The sequence below is a fragment of the Tamandua tetradactyla genome, chromosome 7 (genome assembly GCF_023851605.1).
Source record: "Tamandua tetradactyla isolate mTamTet1 chromosome 7, mTamTet1.pri, whole genome shotgun sequence".
In the NCBI taxonomy this organism is placed as follows: Eukaryota; Metazoa; Chordata; class Mammalia; order Pilosa; family Myrmecophagidae; genus Tamandua; species Tamandua tetradactyla.
The window spans coordinates 130310329-130334452 of record NC_135333.1 but is presented as its reverse complement, the minus strand read 5'-3'; the positions used below and the strand labels follow the sequence as shown (position 1 = coordinate 130334452).

General features: G+C 42.7%; 1 protein-coding gene across 3 annotated transcripts in view; it reads left to right on the top strand.

Moving 5' to 3' along the window:
• The window catches only part of PPM1H (protein phosphatase, Mg2+/Mn2+ dependent 1H), a 278117-nt gene that overhangs the window by 190815 nt on the left and 63178 nt on the right, over window positions 1-24124 (top strand). For all 3 annotated transcript variants that reach the window (XM_077111275.1, XM_077111274.1, XM_077111276.1), the window contains exon 6: window positions 12939-13057. In XM_077111275.1, coding sequence (XP_076967390.1) covers window positions 12939-13057 — 119 coding nt within the window. The remainder of the gene's footprint in view (window positions 1-12938; window positions 13058-24124) is intronic.

The window sequence follows — 24124 nt, the reverse complement described above, 5'->3', positions numbered from 1 at the left end:
CATGTACATTTCCTAAGAACAAGGATATTTGCACTTAAGGTAGCCACCTTCAGTGCAGTTATCAAGTTCAAGAATTTTAACATTGGTATAAAGCTTTCCGTCTGTATTCCAGTTTTTTTATATTTCCGCATTCTTTTTAATCTTTACTCTTAAATCAGATTTCTCCAGTTCATAACTAAAAGATTTCTCCCGAGACACCAAGAATGTGAACAGCTAGAACATAAAATACTCTGGTTGTTAAACGTCCTGGCTCTGTCAGGAGACTAGGAGTGAATGTAAGCTTTGAAATGAGCAAACCCAGTAATAATATTCACACGATCTATAATGTGGATCTTTGTGGAGAGGTATTTGAAAAATTCAGGCAGTTTATAGCATAGAATCATCTTGCGGCAAAATCTCTATGGTAGTACATTTGAGATAATTAGGAAGTTTAATAACATAAAATCTTGAAAATAATATCATCTAGGAGAGGAAAACAGGAGGGTGTTGTGAAATTCTCTCAGCCAAGAGAGAATTTCTTGGCTGGTGAGCTGTGTGACACTGAGCCACTCACATGATGTCTCTGAGCCTCCTTTTCTCCTGAGTGGAGTGGATAGTAATGCTTCCCTTCAGATAGTCATACTACAATCTGGAATCCAAATGAAAAATAACCCTATGGTAATATAAAATACAGTATGCCGTCTTTTAGTTTTAAGTGTGTCCAAACCTACCGATCCAAATCTTAGAAACGGTAGATCTTGAACTGATTATTAAACAGTTTAGCAATTGGAGTATTCTTTTCCTTTACGTGATTCAGATGAGTTAGTGTATCACTGGAAAGTTAACAATGATTTCCTTATTTGTAAGTCAAATCACATTTCATTTTTATGGTGTGTGAAGAAACATTCATGATGGAAACATTAAAATTTTTAGGGTCCTAGCCATTTGCTTTGAGCAGATATTTGTATTCCCCAGGCCTGTTTTTTTTTTTTTTTTTAACTTTTTTTTATTGCATAATATAACATATAGAAAGCAAAGAGAGAAAAAAGCAATAGTTTTCAAAGCACTCTTCAACAAATAGTTACAGGACAGATCCCAGAGTTTACCATGGGCTACCATACCATCCTCTCAGATTTTGCCTTTTAGCTGCTCCAGAATATTCCTCAGGCCCGTTTGACTTGTAGAAACAGTTAATGATTTTCTTGTGGATAGAGAAGGGTGATCAGAGCCCCTAGTGAAACATTTTGATCTGCACTGCTGACGAATGTTCATGGTATGTGCAGACCCAGACATTTGGGGATTATACAACTGGAAGCAGATTACAAGATGATGGATGTGGCAAGCACATTGATTTTGTTTGATCTCGCATCCTGACCTCAGAGGGCCTTTCAGGCACCTCTCCTGGTAATGGGAACCTTGTTTCATAGTCCTCAGGCAAGGAATAATCCAGCAGGCTTGAAAGTTTGCCGTGTTCTCAGGGTACTTGGTGGGTGTGTAGAGATCAAGCGGCTCAGGGGCTGTGCACTCCTGCCCCAGCAACCAAGGACAGCAGATGACCCTGCAGTCTTGAAGAAGCCTTGCTCTGGCTTTCTGTTTTTGGGCTTATTTTTTAATCCAGGAAGATTGAAATAAAATACTTACGAGGGTCCACCAAGCTAAGCAGAATGTTTTGATGGGGCCATGGTTCAGATAGGAGGGACAGGGTTCTGATTTGTGGGTGTTTCTCAGTAGGGTTTGCTGCTCCCTTACTGTAGCCTCAAGGACCCACCACCAGCCCCACCTTTGCTGCAGGTGACAACCAGAGTGGGTCTCCCACAGGAACCTCTAGCCTTGAGGCGTGAGAGTGATGGTTTTTCCTCCAGTCTGTGTAGACATAGTTACAAACTCTGGTTTGATTACCTTAAGCTGTGCTGGTATCATCAAAGCTCCACATTGTGTAGTTCTGCCCTCGCAGTATAATCCAGGTCGGCAGCTGTTTTTCGTCAAGCGCAATCCTCAAAAGAGATGGAAGTGGGTTTCAAATACATATTTGATGCACACACATGCAATGTTATCTGAGGTTATCTCTTGCGATGTCCTTGGATCTACCCTCAGCTTTATTTGCTGAATCTGGTTTTGTTTGTTTGCTCTTTCCCTGGTGCTGGGCTTGGAAAGGTTTCAAATGAACAGCCTTGTAGCCTCTTGGCTCTCTGGGATTTTTCATGCTCAAGAGTTATCTCCAGCAAAGTAGTCCTTAAGCCACCTGAACCTGCTTTATGACAAGACTATAATCAGGAAGTTCAGTCATGCTGGTGAGTAAAATTGACCAACTCGCCCCCTCAACATCCCGCTTAACCTTGAAAGGAGGTTGTTAAGCCCAGTGAGCCTGGCTTTAGCCGCAAAGAGGTGGGTTTACCACTGCTCTGCTGTGCTCCTTAGAAGAAATTATCACTGAATCATGGAAAAATCTGTTCCACCTCCTTCCCAGTTTAGTCCCCTTTCTTAAAGTACATGTGAGTTTCAGAATTTCTAATGAAAAAATGGCAGCCTCAAAACAGTTACATCATTTTTCATATTTGCTGTTGGTTCCATTGACTATGCAATCGTAGATGTCAAAAAGAAGCCAGGAAATTTTTTTGAGCATGAACCCAACAATGCCTAGGGTTTTAGGAGGCAGAACATATATTTGACTGCTCTAGGGGCACTGCCCAGCATCAGGGAAAACTCTGAAGATGTTAGCCCTCATTGCTGAACTGCACCTCTTCCAGAGTCTTGGTTTTGAAAATGAATATAAATGGATGTCTTGCCTATTCAGCATTGGGAAGAGTTAGAAACTTGATATTGAGACATTCTAAATGCACTATGCAGAGCTAAGAAAAGGAATTCTGTGCAATTGAGCAAAATAATCAGGGAAATGTATCCTTAAATTTGCTTTTTAAAAAAATCACTTTCTGCACAGTTGCACATAATTTTTAAACTGCCTGAGAGTATTCCCCACCATCCTGAATGGAAAGTTGAGCACCTAATACTAGAGCCATCAGTCCATAGGAACCTTAAGAGTTTATCTTAGTGCTAAAGAAGCAATGTAATATAAAATGTCCTCCAAATGTATTAGGTTAAATGTGCCTTGAGAAAGTGGCTAAGATTCACTGAGGTTTATGAAGGCAAATACTTAACCATCTATAAAATGTTTTCTCTGCTTGACTTTCTTCATCTGTAAAATGGGGTCATTACAGGACCCTCATAAGGTTGGTATGAAGATAAATGAGTTAATATTTGTAAAGCACTTAGTGCATGGCACGGAGACAAAATAAAACCTCTTACTTGTTTTCAACCCCAACTATAAATGAAAAACTTTTTTATGGCCATCCTGCTATACAGACTACTTCAGTGGCGTTTTATAAAATTTCTAAATCCCATTTTGTGCATGCCAAAAGATTGAGGATATGCAAGCATGCTCTTTTTTGCTGACATAAGTTCCTCTCTCTTCAAATAAATGCCTATCCACAGATTTTTACTTGAGAAGCAAAAGTGTTAGGCATATGAATATATTATATTTTATGTAAATGGATACATTTTAGCCCTTATTCTATACATTAAACCATTATAGAGTTGTCAAATCTAGGCAATTTTGTTTAATATGTCTGTTTGCATACAAGTTTCCACGTGGCTTCTTTATCATAAGATGTAAATTGTGGAACATATAAATTATGTTCAGCCCGTGCTACTTCTCTGTGGTTGATCAGTGCAGTCTTGTGTAGAAATTTAAACATGAACCTTTCTTGACATCCACATAAACCAGGCAGAATTTTGCCAATATGCTATTTGGTAATAGCTGATTTACACAAGCTTATTTGTTGTTACTTTGAGATTTTTAAGGACAAATTAAGACTGAGAGAATTCTTCATGAAAGAATCCTAGCCGTACATATTTGGGTCTCAGCCATTTCACATATTTCCTTCTTTTTTTTAACCCAAACCAAAACATTATATTCTTGCCCTGTAAATCAGGCAGCCCAGCCTTGGCTCTGAAATAGCTGTCTCATTTGGCCATTAGTGATCACCACTGGCTTTGCCAGCGTTATTAATTTCATTTAATTCATGACCTTAGACTTTCTAGCACAATAAATCATCTTGAAATGTAAGGTATCCACTCTTCCTCTTGTATAATCTATGAGATCCCCCCCCCACAAAGGGCGTAAGAGGAGCGATTACTCAAATGTTTTTAAGATTTCTTTCAAACACTGAAAATCCTCATTTTGATAGCTTCCTCTCACATGCTAAGAGGTCTATACATTTTAAAAATTAATTAATTTAAAAGTTTTCTTTTGAGGACTTTACGCAATATTTCCTGTCATGGAAATATTGCCGCTTCATTTAACCCAGGAATACTTTCACTTCGCGTATCCTGTTTTACAGCCAAAATCAGAAACTACCCAAATGCCCGTCGAGAATAGAACAAATAATAAGCTGACATATTGACAGTGTGGAATACTATGTGGCACTGAGAAGGAACAAAAATTGGAACTGCACACAACAACATGGATGAATCTCCCAGACATGCTATCCAGGAAAGAGGGCATCCTCTGGGATTCCATTTAAAGTGCAGCAGCAGGCATAAGCCAGGCATAATTTCATGCCAGGGGCACAGCTATGATTGGAAGGGATCCTGAGGAGAGATTCCAGATGCTGCTAGTTTTCGTTTTCTTGGTTGGATTGCTGGTTACATGGTGTACTCATTTGTGAAAATTATTCAACTTGTATATTTGTGATACAAGTACATTACTGCCTGTATAGCATAATAAATTAAAAAGTTAAAAAAAAAAAAAAAAGAAAAATTACGCCCCCTCCACCCCACGCACAAAGCACTTTCACTTTATTAGTTTATCTGTATCTCTTTAACTGTATAGTAACCTTAACAAGTGGCAGTTTTGATAGGTTGGTTTATGTACTCCAAATGAGGACATGTTCTTAGTCTTAATCTGCATCCCTGAGCATGTCAGCTCCTGGGTGAACAGGACCCTTTGGAGAAGTTATTTTTAGTTGAGGTGTGGCCCAGCTGAGTCCAGGTGGGTGTTAATCCATATTACTGGAGGTCTTTATAAGACACAGCCAGTTAGAAGGCCACACAGTGGCCAGAACCAGAAGAGCAAAGAAAAGGAGAGAGAGATCACCGTGTGACAGGAGACAGAGCTGCAAGCCAAGGCACCCCAAGGATTGTGGCAAGCCAGTACCAGAATCCTAAAGGCTTCCAGGAGAAAGCATGGCCTTGATTTTGGACCTCCATAAGCCAGTAAACACTTGCCCTGTTAGCCAACTCATTGAGTGGTATTTGTCATAGCAGCCCAGCAAACTAAGACAGGGGATCTCCTTGGTGCCCTGCAGGAGCCCAGGGTGAAGCAGCAGGACAGACAGGCTTCTCAGGAGGGCCACACACACTCCTCCCACCTCTCTTTCCCACCCTCTTCTCTCCTCAGGCACCCCCAGACACGGTGCTTCCCACCGCCTTGCCTCTGCTCTTACTGCACTCCTCCCAGAGTCCTGCCTAACCAACTCTTAAGATCCTTTTCAGATTCCCACCACCCTTTTTGATCCCACAGTGGGTAACCCCCTCCCCTTTGTTCTGTAGCCCCCTGGGGATACCCCCATTTGTATCTGTTAGTTCACGGGCTTTCTAATTGTACTAATTGGAGAAAGTTAGTTTTAACTGGTGGGATCTGGGCTGCCGGCTGCTGCCTCCTTCTTTTCTCCTGCCTTCCCAAGACACTCACAGCTCTTCCCCAGCCCAGGAGGAGAGAGCTCGGGTCCTCGTGCTCCGGCGTGAGAGTCAGACCTGGGTTCAGGTTATTCACCCACTCTGGATCTCTGGCCTCCCTCTGTTCTAGTGAGAGGCTGCCTGAAGGTTCCAGAGTCTGTCTTCTTCGGGCTTGTCACTTCCTCTCATGGTTCAACTGAGACTCTCCCTAGGATAGGGTCATTGCAGTGCTGACCCTCCCTCCTCCTCCCGTAGGTTTCTGCCCTGTACTAGAGAGGAGGGCAGCCAGAGAGGACACCTACGACCTCCCCACACACACACCCCGACCATAGCTCTGATGTCCTGTTGCTTCTTGGCATAATGGGTTGTTGCAGCACCCTTTCCCGAGAGGAGATGTCCTCTTCCCTGGCCAGACACCAGCACGTCTGTGAATTTGTTCCATTAGCAACCCAAGACGCTAACTGACAAGGACCAGGCTTACCCAATTCTTAACAAACTTGTGCTCTCCAGAATCCTTAAGAGTCTTGGCAACTTTCCTTTGGTTTTGCCAAGGCAGTTGTTCCTAAGCTTTTCCCCCAGGTGACATTTATGAACTTGGGGTGTGCCTCCACCCCTCATCATTCAGTCCTGCTTTCTTGAGAGGAAATCTCAAAATTTAGGGTAAAATGGAGGCATAAGAGGAGGTCCATTTGTCTACACAGGGCAGAGCAGCCCACTTTAAACTGCACTGTAATAGAAGATAACTGGTTTCTAGTGTAAATGCTTATTAATGGAGAATAAACACTATTTAGCTGCTCTTAGGGTTATATATCATGGGGTTTTAAATTATATAACTGCACCCACACATGTGGGGTCTGCAGGAGGGTATCTATCAAATTGTAGAAAGTTAACTAAATTTCAAAATAAGGTAACATGTATCCAAGATTGTTTTTGTGTGCCATAGGCCTCAGTCTTAACTTTTTCAAGAGATTGAAAACTAAGTTGTATTCTTTTGTAAAGTTTAAGTAATCACTAGAATGTAATCACTAAAATGTGACCTGAAAGCAAATCAGAATATTTTGTATTCATCCTTCCAACAAATACTTACTTAAAGTCTGTACCGTGTTGGGTGTTGTGCTGAACAATGGGGTACAGGTAAGGTTTTAGAAATAATAGATACATTTAAGTGTAGCTGTTACTCACATATATCCAAAGGCTTATATTACTGACTTACATTACCATGCAGATGGTTCTAATGTGTATATATATATCAAAGTAAAACATTTTAAATATATCCAGTATATTGGATAAATAAGGAATGTTTAACAGAGTTTAAACTCTGGATCTTCTGCTTATAGTGAATTTAAAATAAAATCACCTCCAGGGCTCAAGGCTCCTGTGTACTGACTTCGGCAAGGGTCCCAGCAGGGCCAGCTCAGTACTACTGAAGTCACACTAGCCAGTCCTGTCACCTGTATGCAGAGCAGACCCTAAGAAGGGGCTTCCGAGCTCCCGGGTTGTTTGCCACTCTGCTTCTGGGAACAAAATGTCTTTGTACTAGCCAATTTGAAGACATCGGGCTTCAGGGTCCCCTGAGTTGGAGCCAGGTGCCCGGGCTCACTGGTCCTTCAAGGGACCCCCGCTTTCCTTCCAACTACTGGAACTATAAGCTTTGCTTTTTACTTTAAAAAAAATAGCTCTTAGAGTTTTCTAAAGAGAAGCAATCCATGTTTAGTGATAGAAATATTTATGCTTGTGGGTAAGTTGAAAAGAAAATCTTCAGATAACATTTTATAGTAGTTTTTTTTTAGCTTTTGACTAGATGTGCGTTTGTAAACGTGTGCAGTTAAGACCATATATGCAAACTTTCACGAGTACTGCACAGAAGGATACACAAAAGAGCAGACGTGTTTTCCTCCGAAGGCCAACAGGTAGTTTTTACAGGTGTATGTGTCTCAATTTTTAGCATCCCGTTTTTCACTAATCAGCCATATGTTTGCTCTGTTTGTACTTAGTCCTTGAGTTATTTTTCCTTTGACACCAGTAACTGCATCGTGTCTGACAAATGAGTGTTGAAAGTGCTAGTAATGAGGAGGTCTGCAGTTAGGATGTGCATAGTGATATACGTTAAAAAAAAAAGTGGTAAAAATGAATAATGTCATAGGTAGACATGGAATGAATTATTCTATGGTAGGCATGGTTGGAGCAGGAAATGAATCATGCTGATGTGAAATGTGCTGTGGTAATCTGCAAGAGAAGAAGAACGATAACCATAAAATTAGAAAAATTTAAGGGTATATAACAGTATCATTGGGGGGGGTGAGTATTAGTCTTTCCCAAAAGCTAAGATACTTTGTTTCTGACTTTTTAACATCTCTAAAGGTGGAAAGTAAAGTAAAGTTGATTGTTGCACTTGGGCAGATGGCCGGCATCCATGGATGTCATCTTCTGGGTATGTGCAGACATCAAAAGAGCAGGCACCAAAACCGCAATGAGATACCACTTCACACCCACTAGGAAGGCTATTATTTTTAAAAATGGATAATAACAGTGTTGGTGAGGATGCAAGGAAATAGGAAACCACGTAATTGTCAGTGGGGATGTAAAATGGTGCATTGGAATGGAAAACAGTGTGGCAGTTCCTCAGGAATTTAAACATGTAATTATCATTTGAGCCAGCCGTCCCACTTCTAGGTATGTACCCCAAAGAACTGAAAACAGGGACTCAATGTTCATAATAGCATTAAAATAAAGAAGCAACCCATGTGGCCATCCACAGAGGGATAAACAAAATGTGCCATGTGGGTGTGGCTATAGTGGAATATTATTCAGCTGTAAAAAGGAACAACATTCTGATACATGCTACGGTAAGGATGAACGAAGGCATCATGTTGAGTGAACTATGCCGCACACAAAAGGACAAATATTGTATGGTTACGTTTATATGAAATACCTAGAATAAGCAGGTGCAGAGAGAAAGAGTACAGGTTACCAAGGGTTGGGGAGTTATTGCTTAAAGAGAACAGCTTGTTTGGAGTGATGGAAACGTTTTGGTAATGGATGGTGATGATGGTAGCACAATGTTGTAAATATTATTAATATCACTGAAATATATCCATGACAGTAGTTAAATGGGAAATTTTGTCCTGTATATATATTACCACAATAAAAAATTAAATAAAACTTTTGAAAAAGAGCAGGTACCAGAGTTGCCAGGTGAGTGTCCAGGCGCTTGGAATAAACTCCTGCAGATGAAAACGAAGCGCTCTTTAAGCCTCTTTGGACCCAGTTGGTTGTGGGGTTTGGGAACGTGCGAATCAGACTTGTTAAAAGAGGGAGTCAGAAGGGCACTGATTTAAGACCTCCACACCCATGTCTCTTTGGGAATTGTATTTCTTTTATGGATATCTTTAAGATGTTGCATTACCAATGCTCTGATAAAACACAGGACACTCCTGTATGGAAAAGTAATGATTGAGAGTTGAAAAGTAATGAGAAGAGTTAAGTTGAAAAGTTTTGTAAAGTCTTAACCAATATGCTTATATATTCTTTTTTTTTAAATATACACAATATGATAGATCTGTGTAAGTCTAAAATAGCTCTTTGAAAAAGAATAAAGTAGAAATCTGAAGTGGTAAGGAAGCATGTTACATAGTTTGCCACCTTTTTTTTCCCCCTAGAAGTAATAAAATGACCCACCTATCAAATGGTATCTGAGATTTGATGAAATATAGTAGCCTGTTGTCCTGGGAGAATGCAGGCGGTTTGTGGAGAACGTTGAAAGGCTCTGCATGGTGAAGGGACTCAGATGTCACCAGTGACCCAGGTTTTAAGGCCCCTTTGAATCTGCTCCTGCTCAGAGAGAGAGGCGAGGTGGCCTCAGCAGATGTCAGAGTTCCCAGCTGCCCTGAAGACATCTGCCTCAGCAGATCTTCCAGCAAAGAGGGTGTGAGGGTACCTGGTTATAGCATCATCAAAGGGCCCACTCATCCTCCTGCTCGAAGGCTAAGTGCCTGGAGCTCTGCACATTTACCCCTCTTAGTCACTTAGATCTGTAGAGGAGTGTACTCAGGAATGGCTCTTGGATCCTAACCTGTTTCTTAGTGTGAGTATGTGTGCTGTGTATCTGTTGAGACACACACATGAATATGCTCTTTTACGTATCAATAAATGTATGATACATATAGATCTGTGTATAGATGATGCAATAAGCTCATATATATGTATATGCACATGTTGTTTGATATCCTACTTTTTCCGCTTCAAATATATCTCCTTCCAAGTAATTACATATTCTCTATAGTATCGTTTTAAATGACTGTGTAGAATTATTTTGTATGGCTTTATGTTAGTTTAGTTAATCACTTCAGTTATTAAATGATTTTTTCTAGTTATTTAATGTTAGAAATAATGTCAGGATCATCCCTATGTCCAAGCTGTATGCAGATCTGTGATTTCTCTTTTAGCTGAATCTGCACAGGTTGCTGCGTCTGATTCACAACCTTCGCAAGATAGGAGTGGCAGGGTCACAGGCCTTCTGTTGTCCTTACTCACTGTTTTGTTTTGTTTTGTTTTTGGGGGGGGGGGGTGAATGTGTATGTGGTGATTAAAGGGCCACCATAGAAGTTAGGGTGGAGGTTATGGGCCTGATCTCAGACTCAGCCCTAGGACCATAGTCGTGCTGCTGACCAGGTGTCTTCCTCTCTCTGGACCTTAGTTTCCTTGTTTGTCAGTTGAGTCTAGACTCCGACTTTGCAAGATTGTTGGGGTAATAAAGAAGTTGTGTCAAGTGCCTGGTGCAGGACCCGTGCATGGCAACCCCCTAACTCAGCATTAGTGCAGCTCGGGTGGATTCCATGCTGATGCAGTGCCAAAATGCTAAAGAGAGAATTAAGGGTATATAACAGATACTGATGTTCACTGATTCCTATGTCTCTTTTCCTTCGTTTTTGTGGGTGAATTAAAATGAAAGGAAGGATAAGATAGTATCTACCACTTAGGCAGGTCTAGCTTCGTGGGCATGTGACCTGGACAGTCACACACATCCCCAGTTCTTGGTTACCACTCTGCTATCACTGTCTTGAAGTTTTTAATAATTTTCGAACAAGGTCCCTACATTTTCATTTTTGCCCTGGGCCCCACAAATTATGTAGCTGCCCTGCCCATAGATTTGTTGGCAGGGTAAAATGACAACTCACGAAGCATTTAACTTGGGATATAATAGAGTTCAATAATTGTTAGCCAGATATAGTTATTATTTTTATTATGAGCAGAGACAACCATAAGTACGTTTAAGTATTTCATTTAATTAATTAATACATCTCTATAAGATAAATATATAATTAACCTCATTTTATAGATAAGAAAATCAGGGCCCAAGAAATCCAGTGACTCTCTCACAAACTGCAAAGCCTATATATGCAGAGCCTGCATTCAGATCCAAGTCTTTATGATTTACAGCCCACATCACTAAATTGCCCTAGGAAGTTTTAGTTCCCTTTCTTCCTTCTCTGGCACACCTCTCTATAAAGCCCAGTACTTGAATTTCCTTGACAGTCAACATGGAGTAGAGTTCTTAGAAGCCGTCAAAGGTGACCCAGAATTCCCACCAGACTTGCATTCTGTTGGGGCTACAGAGAAAGTAGAAGGGCTTCCCACCCTCAGATGTGTCCTGTCCCCAAGCCTGCTCAGAACGACTGGCTCAGAGTTCCACATCTGGCCAAGTCCACCCAGCCTGGTGAGAATTCAGCCTGCTTTCTTTGGTTCCTGATACCCTTGGCTTCCAATCTAACCAGTACCTCTGAACCACCACGAGAATCACTGGGAATCGTTGGGTCTTAGGTAAGAGGCTGTAGGCGATGCCCATAGTCAATAAACTGAGGTCGTGGCCATCTGTACCATTGTAGGGCTCCCTTGAATTTCCTACTGTGTCAGGCCATAATTTGCTCTGCCCACTCCTTTCTGCACCAAGAAAAAAATAAGGGAGAGAGAAGGAAGATTCGTCCTGCCCAGGCTGCTAAGTGGGGACCGCCTAGTGCAGGTCTGCTCACAGCATGTGGGCTCTGAGCAAGTAAGTTAATACATGGGCATTTCACCTCTTGGATAGCTAGATTTGAATTTTGAATATGACGGTGAGACTGTTTGTTGTTCCAAAGCAATTCCCTAAGTGGCTGTTTGCTCAAGACTTTTGTAGTGTGAACCGAGATTTGAGGGAGAGGGGAGAAGCCATCTGCTCCGGAATAGTCTTCCAATTACATGATCAAATTACTGCAGAGCAAAATGGAGGGAGTCCAACAGAAAGTTCCTGTCTGGTGTGGCTGGTGTATCCCAGCCTGCTCTTCAGGACGTTGTGTGTGTGTATGTGTGTGTGTGTGTGTGTGTATGTGTGTTTGTGTAGACTCAGGCGGATCCCGAGGCCAGACCGCGTTAACTAGGGGTATAATCGAGCCGAGGAGAGAAAGCCAAGGCGGGAAGAAGAGTCAGGGTTAGTTTTCCTGCCTTGAATCTCATTAATATGCCGTTCAGAAAAATGAAACCGTCTTGGATTTGAATCAAAAAGTGAACCTTTGTGAAAGCTTAGCTCCATATTCTGATGACCTTAGCTATTTATGTGTTCGGTTAGAATTAATTTATTTTTTTTCAATCTTCCTCATTTATTACTCTTTTTTTTTGGATGATGTATATACATATGTACAAAAGACCTACTGTCAGGATCGTCTTTTATAATTTCATTTGATTTACCAAAAAAAGGGACAGCAAAATAACTTAGGGCACTAATACTGTGCAGAAATGAAGCCGATTAAACAGTTGTAAAGGCCAGTATCTTACAGCATTACAGAACATTCATCTGTTGTGAAAGAACAACTTAATCTACCCAGACTGATGAGTTCTACGCTAATTCTATCAGCATACTGACAACTGATCAGTTTCTGTGATTATAACTACCAAATATAATTCCAAAAGAAGCGTCATGTAACGCTGCACCTTAAAGCCAGAATATCATTCCACGCAATTAACTTGTTATATCAAATGAAGAAGCTACCTACATCCCTTCATAAATTAAGTTCGTGATTTTTCTTTGTTGATAGTCTTCTACCATTTAGATTCTTGAATCTATTCACTTCTCTCAAAATATGAGACAATTTCTTTTGTTTTTGAAATAAGATCTGCCTCAATTTGCAAAACATTCTCAAGTCTTATTTTTTCCTCTAAAAATGGATGGTGTTTTTTTTCTTTTTCACTACTAGGCATTCATGCAGCCTCACTTGCTGGGAAATGAGTTCACACATTTGGAGTTTCCAAGGAGAGTACAGAGAAAGGAGCTTGGAAAGAAGATGCTCTACAGGGACTTTAATATGACAGGCTGGTAAGAACATGCCTCCCTCTGCCTTGGCACCACCACAGGATGTGTGAAGGAAGTGTCATCTCCATAAAAGACTACTTCTGCAACTTGGATTAGGAGGTGCAGCCGCAGACCTGGGTTTGTGATGAAGGAAAAGGGGCCACGTTCGTTTCTGCTGTTTTCACGTAGGCAGCAGTTCTCAAGTCACAGGCATTGGTTTGCCTCTTGAGGCTTTTCCCAGGGATACCAGACCCTGTGCAGTTGACCTAATATGCCATTTCAGAGGGAACATGCACTTGGGAGGTTTTAAGCACATTAAACTTTAGGTTTTTCAAGTCGTAATTACTAGAAAATGGGCCAAAGGTTTTTTGAGCCATACTTGCTTGGGTTTGAATCCTGGCTCTGACCTTTCTAAATAGGCAAAATTGAACAAACTAGTCAATGCTTAAGAGCCTACTTTTCCATGGATACAGTGAAGATACACACCCTTTGAAGAGTTGTTTTAAAAACTAAAGGTAATAAGCTATTCTCATGATTTTATCACATTCAAATTGAAATAAATTTTGGCAGGGGGTAACATATTCCAAACACACCTATGTAAGCACCAATATCATTTTTGTAGTGCATTAGTTGCTCACATTAACTAAGACCTCATCTGTTTCTTCCATCTGAAAAATAGTTATTGTTATGAAGTATTTATACATTGTAGGGTTGGTATAAGACTAAATTAGAAAACAGTGCCTGGCACATAGACATATGAGTGAAGAGTTGCCCTTAGAACTGCATAAGTGAGCCTCTGGCTGGGAAAGGGCAATAGGAGAATGAGGCAATGGATTATTTCCCTGCCATATCTCCAAGACAATGAAAAGAAGTAGATTTCATTATCTCTTTTTCAAAGTTATAATAGATGGCGACAGCCAAATTCCAATGACAATGACTTCTATATAGGGACCTATTCCTAGGGTGCATACTTGTTTAAAGGAACAAATTTAGCTACCCTGGGCCATGGTGGCTCAGCAGGTAAGAATGCTTGCCTGCCATGCCCGAGGACCCGGGTTCAATTCCTGGTGCCTGCCCATGTTAAAAAAAAAAAAAGAAAAGAAAGAAAATTTAGCTACCCAGGGAAGATGAGAGGTTGATCCAAGGGTCTTCTGGTTACCCTTAGCCACCTAAAAGAGAAGATCCTCACCAGTTCCACTCTTCCTCTAAAATGGGTCAGCAAATTATAGCCCAAGGGTCAAATTCTGCCCACTGCCTGTTTTTGTAAGTAAAGTTTTTGGGGAAATACAGGCACACCCATTTGCTTAGATTTGGTGTTTGGCTGCCTCTGCACTACAATAGGGAGAGTTGAGTGGTTGCAATGGAAACCGCTTGGCCCAAACAGCCTAAAATAGCCCCTGTTTTAAATACTAGACCCCTACTCTCAAGCATGAATGGATTGGAAAGGGTTCCCCAGATTTGCAACTCTTGAGTTCTGCAGTTTTGATGCCCTATGGTCATTATCTTGACTTTGACTGGGTTTTCTTGTAGATCCATTTTTATTCCATCAGCGAAATCAACATTAGTTGTAGAAATGGTTGAGGTGAGGGTTAGTGTTGTTCAGGAAATTGTAGTAGGGTTTGGTCTGACTTTTGTAGAATTTAGAAAGATGGAAGGAATCCATATGATTGTAAACACATTAAAAAAAAAAAAAAAAAAAAAAAGGTAGACCTGAGAGACAGCAAGGAAAATGGCTAAGTCAAAGGGGAAAAATCATAGGAAATCCACCTGAGTTTCTACCGAGGAAACATAATGGAGGATTTGGGAAGCTAGGCAGAGAAGTTGAGGTTTACTGTGGAAACTGTTAGGTTGCTCTTGTGTCTTTCTGAGGAGGGGAATGAAATGAGGAAAGCAATGTTTTAGGAAGGTGGTTCCAAGAGAAATTTGAAGGAGGCTGGCTAGGAGAGATAGCAGACTCAGGAACCTTGAGAAAAATGATCATAGAAATATATATGTGTGGTCTCAAGGGCTAAATAGAAGGATAGAAGCAGAAGACAGAGAAGAACAGGATTTGAGACAACAGACTAGATCATTTAGGCTAAAGATAAATATAAATGTAAATGTACATCAATAACTCCAAAGACCTGTTTAAATATGTCTCTTCAACTAGTGTGCAAGCTCCATGAGAGGGAGACCAGTGCCGAGTTCTATGTCTGACACATAGTAGACACTCAGCAATTTATTTATCGGATGAAATGAGGGGGGCGGGGAGTGGTGCAGTTGACAGAAGTTGAGGGGAGGCAGGTGACTCTGTTGTGGGAAGCAGATGGAAAAGTGGATGTGATGAATTTGCGTTTGAAACACGTTGAGCTTGAGGTGGCAAGACTGTAAATTTTTTCTATGCCAGAAAAGCAGATTTGGAAATCGGAGCTAAGCAGTCAAAACAAACTTGGTAAATATCATACGTAGAAGCTCATCATAGGAGATTGTCTTTGTTGCTTAGTATCAATTCGTATAGGGCAAGACAACTTCTGGTAACTTGCTTTGGAAAGCTGTCCTGATGAGATGGTAGGCGTCCTCCCGTTAGCGGGCAACATGCTTACAACCCTCTCTCTGTAAGTAGAAACATGTGATGAGGTTAGTTTATTACATTCTCTTCTGGAAAACCCTCAAAGTAGTTTTTTTTCCTCCTTTTTTCTCCTGAGTGGCATGTACATTTTTCCCTGTAACAAAAAGTTAAAGATTGCCCGTTTTATACATTTTTTTTAATGTAGATGAATTCAACAACTAGAGTCCATCCAACTTTATAAGCATTTCATTGCTCTTTCACCCGCTCTCTTTCTTATACGACACTCCCACCCCCATCGGTCCTAATCAAATAAGCCATCTATAAATTGGCTGTATATAATTGTATGGAACACCATAGAAGGCATTAAATGATTGAGGAGCCAAGACTGAGAATGGCTTGGTGACAAATGGTCATAGAAATATGTATCTATATGTATTATAGACATGATTTGCTGATTTGTTTCAGGGTGATTCCCTTTTTGGCTGCTGACTCACAGCTTTGACTACAAGGAGAGTTTTATGCAGAACTTTGTGCATGTCCTACCTGTTCTTTCTTTTGACTTGACAGTCGGACTTCAGGAGAGCCCTTTTCATCTTTCATGGAAGAACTTGGGATGTTTAAAACCAACTTAGACCACTGTCTATGTAACCCTTCTCTTCCAACTTTAAGAAGTTCATTCATTTTTTTAATGTTTTTATCCTCTGATAGAAAGTCTTGGATCTTGCAGTCGTTTTTCAGGGCTGAAAAAAAAAAAGGTGGGATCACAATTTGCTGCCCTTGTTTATGTCAGTAGAAAGAAAAGGACTGGAAGAGTTCTGTGGAAAGGGAGATAAAGATCTGTTACCTATTTCCTTTACCATGAGAGCCTTAAATTACTACTAAGTTGTTGGACTAGGTAGAAGGTGGCCTGGATAGCATTTGGAAATGTGTCATACTCAAGGAGGCAAATAAGTCCTTATCTAGTCCCTGCCTTACATTTCTTGGCTTCAGAAGTAGCTGTGGGCTGTGAACTAGTTTCCCTAAGGGTTCACCTACTGCAAAGCGGATTAAAGCTTGTAGTAGATGCCCAGTTGTGGACATTTTATTTTTCCCCACATCCCCCACTAATCCTGATGGCAATGGGGCTAGCTAACAGTTTTCAGGAGAGTTAAATGCCGGGCACTTTGATGAAAGCTTCAAATGATTCTTCACGTTTAAGTCTTACTACAATCTTAATGAGCTTGAAACATTCTATCGATGAGGAGGCTGGTGCGGAGGAGGTTCGAAGTCATACAGCTAGTAACCAGGCAGCATGACTTCAGGGCCTGCACTATTTACTGTGGTGTTGAACTGTCTAGGTAGAATGATTCCCCTGTTCGCATTTTTTCGATGTGCAGATTGAGACTTAGAGAAACTAGATGGTTTGCTCAGCTACCACCAATGTAAAAATATCAGAATATGAGCAGGAACCCAGGTTTCTGACTCTGTCCAGAGTTCTTTCAGATACCGTGCTCCAGCCAACTCTTCCTCGGGGGCCGGGTGAGATGGAATGATTCCGTTTTGAGCTGTGATGTAAATTTGAGCCTGGGCCCTCTCTCCACCAGAATCAGTGTCTCCTTGACTGTCCTTTAAGGGAAAAGAGGATGGAGTGAAACATTTCAAGTGCTGCTGAGGCAGTAAGTTTTCTAGTTCCCAATCTGACCCAGTAGACCATTGACCAAATTAAATTGTGATGCTTCACACTTGTCACTAAGACACTGTGCGTGATTTGGGAGTGGTGGTGGGGAAGAGCCCCAAAGAACCGCATCTGTGCTTAGGAAAATGGATGGCTCTCATTAGCGCAGTTCTGTGGTGTGCCTGCCGTGGAGAGGAAGTGTGGGAGAGCATATCAGCTCTGGGAAGCCTTGTCTCATAATTAAGGACGAGTCTGCTGCCTTGTGGCGGGGATCCTTTCTCTCCCGCCTCATGCTTTCTCAGGGACTGTGGAGCAGCTTGGCAGGCCCAGATTGTACAGAGGACAGAAGGTTATTGTCACGAGGACCATCATAATGAAATTGGTCCCTTCCCTGGCTCTGCCTCCCCCCACTCACCCGCCGCCCCTCCCACCTGTCCTCAGATAGTATGCACAGGGGCTTGATTTCCAAAGCCTTTTTCATGGTACCCCCAACAGAGTCGGTCCTCATCTGGCCTTCGCTTCCTCTCCCCCTCACCCAGCCAGCTCTCAGCTTCTGTGCCTGGTCATTTTTGTCTCTGGTGTCAGAATCCCAGCCCTTGCGTCCAATGCAAGCTGGTCCCCCTCCTCCTTGGCCCTTTTGTGTCGAGCTGCTATTGCAGGATGCACGCTGTAGCTGGCATTGTCTGGGAGCTCTGTGTCCTGACCCACAGCCCTCTGAGCTGTCTCAGACCATAAATTTGCTGGCAAGCATCTCTGTTTCCAAGTTGAAAGAACAGTTTCTCACAGCTGGCCTTGTGGCACCAGGTCCCTGCCCCTGAGACTGCTGGTGGTTTGGCTTTCTCATGTAGGATCAGCGTTCTCCATGCTGTGTCCACCCCCATGGGGTGACAGGCAAACCGGGGGCCTAGGAGGACATTCACATGGGAGGGCGCTGGAGCTTTACCCGTGGCTTCAGGCCAGATTCTCCAGCAGCTGTTCCTGGGCTGATGGGATTTGTGGCAGGAGCAAGGGCCAAGGAAAAAGAGAAGTCCATCCTGTGAATGCAAGATTGCTTCCAGATGGTTCTGGTTAAGAGCAGAGTACATCAGAATTCTTCCTTTAAGCAAAGCTTTTTTCTTTTTTCTTTTTTTTAACATTTCATTTAACATCTGATTTCAAGGGTTAGGCTGGACCGGTACGTTGAGATAGCATGGCTTCCTTAGTAAAGCAAGTACATGTTAGGAGTTAGGCTCTTTGGGTACTGGCCCTTGCTCTGCCAAGGTTCTGGGACCTTGGATAACTTTTGGGTCTGAGTCTCTCATTTGTAAAATGGTTCCTTTAACCATTGCTGCCAACATCCCTGTTTGGTGGGGAATGTGCTTTGCTCTGCTTTTCAGAGTTTATGGAAAAGGCAGATTCCGTTAGTAAGATTCCAGAGATGGTAACCTTTTATAATTGCCTCTTGCAGCCCTTAACCTTTAATGATTCTAACTTGATGATGCACCAGGCTTATTTTCCCCCTCTTCCATTTCCCTTAACAGTATGACCAAATGCAAGGATTTTCCCACTGGGAACAGAATGGAGTCAACCACCATTTTCTCATTTCAGCACTTCACTACTTTTGTGAAGGCAAAGGAAACATTTTTCACTCTCTATGCTCTCCAATAGAGTAGCCCCTAGCCTCATGTGACCCTTTACATTCAAGTTAGTTAAAATTAAATAAAATAAAAAAGTTCATTCCCTCAGTTACAATAGGCACATTTCAGTTGCTCAGTAGCCACGTGACTAGTGGCTCCCGTGTCAGACAAGGCAAAAGCAGACTGTTGCCAGCCTCGCACCGAGTCCCCTTGGGCAGTGCTGCATCTGAGAGCATGGGTCTAGTTGGAAGTGGGTGGAGTGTGGTGCAAGAATCGGTCTGTAACCAAATATTCCAACAATAAAGAGTTCAAAAAATAGAAATGGCAGGCATAGACAGGGTTGCCAATCGTATAGGCCACATTCTGTGGCTTCTGGCCTCTCTGCTGCCAGTCTGTGTCTGCTGGGGGATGGGCCCCCTCCGCCTCTTGGGCCTTCAGGGACATCAGTCATTGTGTTGAGGTCTCCAGAGGCCCCTCAAACTGTGAAGCTGCAGAGAGGCTGGCGTCCTGCCAGCCAGCATGAAGGGATGCCAGCTTCACCTGCACCCCTCGCCTTTGGCAGCAGGCCTTGCCCAGCCGCTCGCCATTGGCATTCTTGTTCCTTTTGCTCTTTCTGTTCTTCTTGGGAAATATTTCAGACCCTGAGGATCCGATTAAACACAGCTTCACTTCCTACCCTTTCCATTTGCTTTGGGGTGACCTTTTATTCTCCCTCTGCAGCCTGGAGCCAGGTCCTGGACCCCAGTCCCACAGCACAGGGCTTCTTACTGGCTAATCCAAACACTTTCTAGGGAGAGGAGCTCACCGAAGGCATTCCCAACCGTAGCCCGGAGCTCCTGGGTCAAGTTTTACAAATACGGTAGATATGGCTTCTGTCTTATGCTTTATTGCTCTCTTCAGTGCCCTCTGACAGCACATTCAGGAAGACTATTAGGGAAGTGCATATGCAGATTGAGAAATGTTGCAGAATGCTTTATGAAGCCAGCTCCAGAGCTGCTCCTGCATTTAATATAAATTGATTTACTGAATCAAGCACAGAAACCCCACTACGGAAACCTCAGGCTCTGTGCTCCTGAGGACCACCTAATAAAGCAGCCCCAACTGACACTCCTCATTAGCTTTTCCGTGGATCTCCAGACAGTTTTTAAAGGGACAGTGCCCCTCTATTGGGCTTGAATTTATATGTTGGCCATGCCTGAGGGTCTAATTAGCTCAGCATTATTAGTCCTACTTGGAAAGCCTGCATTTTCTAGCAGCTTGACTCTTGAGTTTTAAAGAGTAATTGGAAAACTCAAACCCTGAGCTTTCTCCTCTTTTTGTTTTTAATCACTTTTAACCTAATCTTTGGGAATTTACCTGCAAATGCTCTGACTAGCATTTTGCGGACATGGAAGGATTTTTTAGTACCGCCTTAGTGCAAATCCAGACAGTACTGTTGTGCCATATTCCTCAGCGGGCCACTTTTTACACTCACCAGGGAAATAGCACATTTTAATTTTATAATTACTTCACAAGGAAGCAGGCCTTTCCCTAGTTAAGCTTGGTGTTAATTTCCTCTCAGCACCTTGTATTTTCATAATTTAATGGATATGGGCCACCTTTGGCAGCATTCAGACTTTCTGGAGAAAAGAAGGGCTTGGGTGTCATTTCAGAGAATTTTAATCGCAAGCCTCGGTAGATTACCCAAGGTGAGGAGTGGCTGGGGTACCCAGAAAGTCCCTGGTTTTACAGTTCCATGGGCAGTGGTGGGGTGGGAGATGGGGTGCTGGAGCCGAAGTCGAGTGGGTCAGCCTCACATAGGGAGGGGCCTCTCTCCCGGGGCTCCCAGAGTAGAGATGATGGATGGTTATTTGCAATGTGCATGTTCTGCATCTTTTCAAGATTTGCAGCTCTAGCTGCAGAAGCAGCAGGGAAGAAAGGCTGCCCCGCTGTGTGCAGCAGATCTCCTGACAGTGATAAATGACTTCTTGCTCCCCCACCCTCCTCCCCGCTGCTCTGAGCAAGAGGCCAGTGGAAGCTATGAGGTCTTTACAAATGGTTGGAAGCCAAGACAGGCAGGCATTGTCAGGCCACAGGGAGGAGAAAGAAAAGAGCTGCCTAGCCAGCTCGCTCCCTATTGATCCTCCAGTAACCCTCCGTACACACACACACACACACACACGCCTCTAATTTAATAAATGTAAGTTTATCATTCCTGAAATGGCCAGTCTTTCTTTCCTCCTCAGACCCTTTGAGAACTCACCCAATTCGCTGGACCCATTCATATTACCCCCAAGCATAGCACACCAGCCTGTCTTTCCCAGTGATGGATGTTCTGGGGAGTACAGTACCTGTGTGGTGGTACTTGGCTCCAAGTCCTCTGGGGAAAGTGTCCGAATGTCAAGTGCTTGCAAAAATCCATGTTAAAATAGCCGGGGTCATTTTTAGTCAAGGAGCCCCTGGGAGTGCTCTTTTTATATTCAGCAAGGCTTTGTGGTATACCTGCCGTGCCACACATTGAGTAGTAGTTAAGAGCGGAGATGGTAAAGCCAGATGGTTTGTCTGAGCCAGTTCTCACCCCTGTGACTTGGAAACCTGTGTCACCTCTCTCTATCTTAGCTTCTCCATTTATTAAAATGAGGCTAGTAAGAATACCTAAAAATGGTTGGGACATTATAAGTTAGGATAGTGGGGTGCATTGAACAAACCAAGCATGGGATGGGTGCTGTCTCAATGTTTGATGTTATTATAATAGTGAGATATTCTGGAGAGCAGAAGGATCAGCAGGGTCTGGTCCCTTCCTTAAGAAGTTTACAGCCTGCAATGTATTGAGGTACTTTCTTCCCCAGGGTAATGAGGGGCTGGAAACCAAAAAGAAAAAGGAAAGCAGTTTAGAGAATCAAGAGCCTGGAGGAAGTCCAAGGAGTGCTGGCTGTCTCAGCTTGGCAGATGTGTCCTGCAGTGAGCTGGATAAAGAGATGGAGCTCTTCTCTGTGAGAAGAGATGCCATCCATTCAGCCAGGAAGCTATTGCCTCTTTTTCCCTGGGTGCTGCTTGGTGATTTTATTTTGTTTTGTGCATTGATTTTCACACTGACTTTATATCTGCCTTCTGGGTCCTGGATGCTAGACCTTTAAAGGTGCCCACCGCAGCCCTCCTGAGCCATACAAACCCAGGAGCTGGAACCACAAGCCTCTCAGTGACTAAATCATGTCCCATATAGGAGGGAATCTTATCTGCTAGAGCTATGTTGGCATCAGAAATTACTAGCTGGTCCGGGGTTTGGCTTTCTGAAAAATGATCAAATACCATTTCACCTATCAATCTATTCTTAAAATCTCAGCAGTGAAAGAAATAGATCTGCTGGGACTCTTACATAAATAACAAATGCAAGACAAAAAATAGAGAGATACCTCTCTAAATAAAGAAAGGCCTTTTAATTGGGGTAGAGGAAGCGGTTCTTTTTAAGAGGGGGGTTGGGATTAGGGGAGATGTTACAGAGAAGACTGCATTTAAACCAAATTTCTGAACAAGAGGTGTTTCAGGAGGGTCAAGAACAGGAGGGAAGGGCATTCTGAGCAGAGGGCACAGCACATTTCAGAGACGTGAAAATATGATTTGGGATTGGGATTGGGAACATGGAAGCCAGAAGTGATATTCAAATTATTTTAATCAGCATGGAGGACTGGACTCAGGCTGGACTGTAGCGGGCTCTTAGCAGCCTCCTACTGTGCCCAACATTAACCTTTTATTTACTAGACTGTGGGGGTGCCAGGGGATGCTCCAGACAGTAGATGGAGGGTGTTTAGGGGGCTGGGGACAGTCATTAATTGCCACCAGTACAGAAGCATTTCAACGTTTTAACTCTCATACACAATTATATTGATATGTGCCAGCTAGGACCCTACAGTCCTGGGGGTAACCTAACATGAAACAGCTGAGGGAGGATGCGGGGCTGTGGTGGTCAGTGAAGCTAAAGCATTAAGCTGGATATGTAGATTGGAGTCAGCTCATGGGGAACTTTGAATTCCACGCTAAGGGTGGCAATAATTAATGTGATTTTATGTTTCTGCCCTTAATAACTCTACACCTCTGTGGGGTACATAATGACGTACACTTTGCAGGGCAAAGACAGAGCTGACACAGTATTTCAAAAGCACGTGTGGTCCAATCCTCAGCCTATTTATGGGACCTTATTTTTAAGAAATTAATAGACAAGGGTGCTACAGCATGCCTACAGATTTTCCAGGTATTTTACAACCCAGACAAGGAAACATTTCCATGTCCAAACTATACTCCGCTACTTGTCGCATTTCACTCTTCCTGGAGCTTGATATACTTTTTTTCTGTTTTCATTGCACCTCTTCTCTGCCCACTAGGTTTTAGGGTAGGAAATTGGAGTGACTGGTTCCAAGCCAACAACCCCCGAAGGTGCTAGCCCACTGTGGCCTTGGGAACATCTTCGTTAGACTCACCTGGGGTGTTGGTTTAACTTCCCTGCTTTTGGATCCAGCCCAGGACCTACACACTAAAGCCTGAGAACCTGTACCCTGAAAGATCTCATCCTACCACCACGTTCCTCTCAGCGTTGGACAAGCAAATCAAAGGTTTATTCAGAGTGAGGATAAGATTTTGTTTCTGTCCTTTGCTGAAGAACTAACTAAACACAGATCTTCCTATAAAGTCTGGAAATACTCATAGCAAAGACGCCAGCAGAATATGGAGGGACCAGTGTGTGGTCTGTCGGCGTCCCTCACCTTTGTTAGGTTGAGACCACAGGGAAAACTTCAGAGAGCTCACGAAGGGATAGTAGGGTAACACATCCACTTGTCCTCACTTTATGGTTCTGGCTAAAGCCAATCCCTGCCAAACTCTTATTTTCAGCTTCCACTAGGATTAAATCAGCCTTGTCAATCTTCCAGGGTTAATCAAATGCTGTGCATCTTGCTCAGTAACCTAAAGGCCGGAGCTCTGGGCTTCTTTGGACTCTGTGAGGTGTTCAGTTTCCACGGCTCTTCATTCAGTGAACTGGGCATTATGCTGGGCACTGGAGATGCAAAGATGAGTAAAAGAGGCCCTGCCCTCATGGAGCTTACAATCTAGTGTCGGGGCAGGCCCATAAATGGGTTACTACAATTGTGTATACCTGAAGAGGGAAGCTTGTTCATCTGAGATTATTAAAAATGTACATTCCAGACTCTAGCTTACCTGCTGGATCAGAATCCCTAAGGCTCCAGAATGTGCATTTTTTAAAAGTGACCCCTCCTGCCCCAGGCAATTCTCATACATTCTTA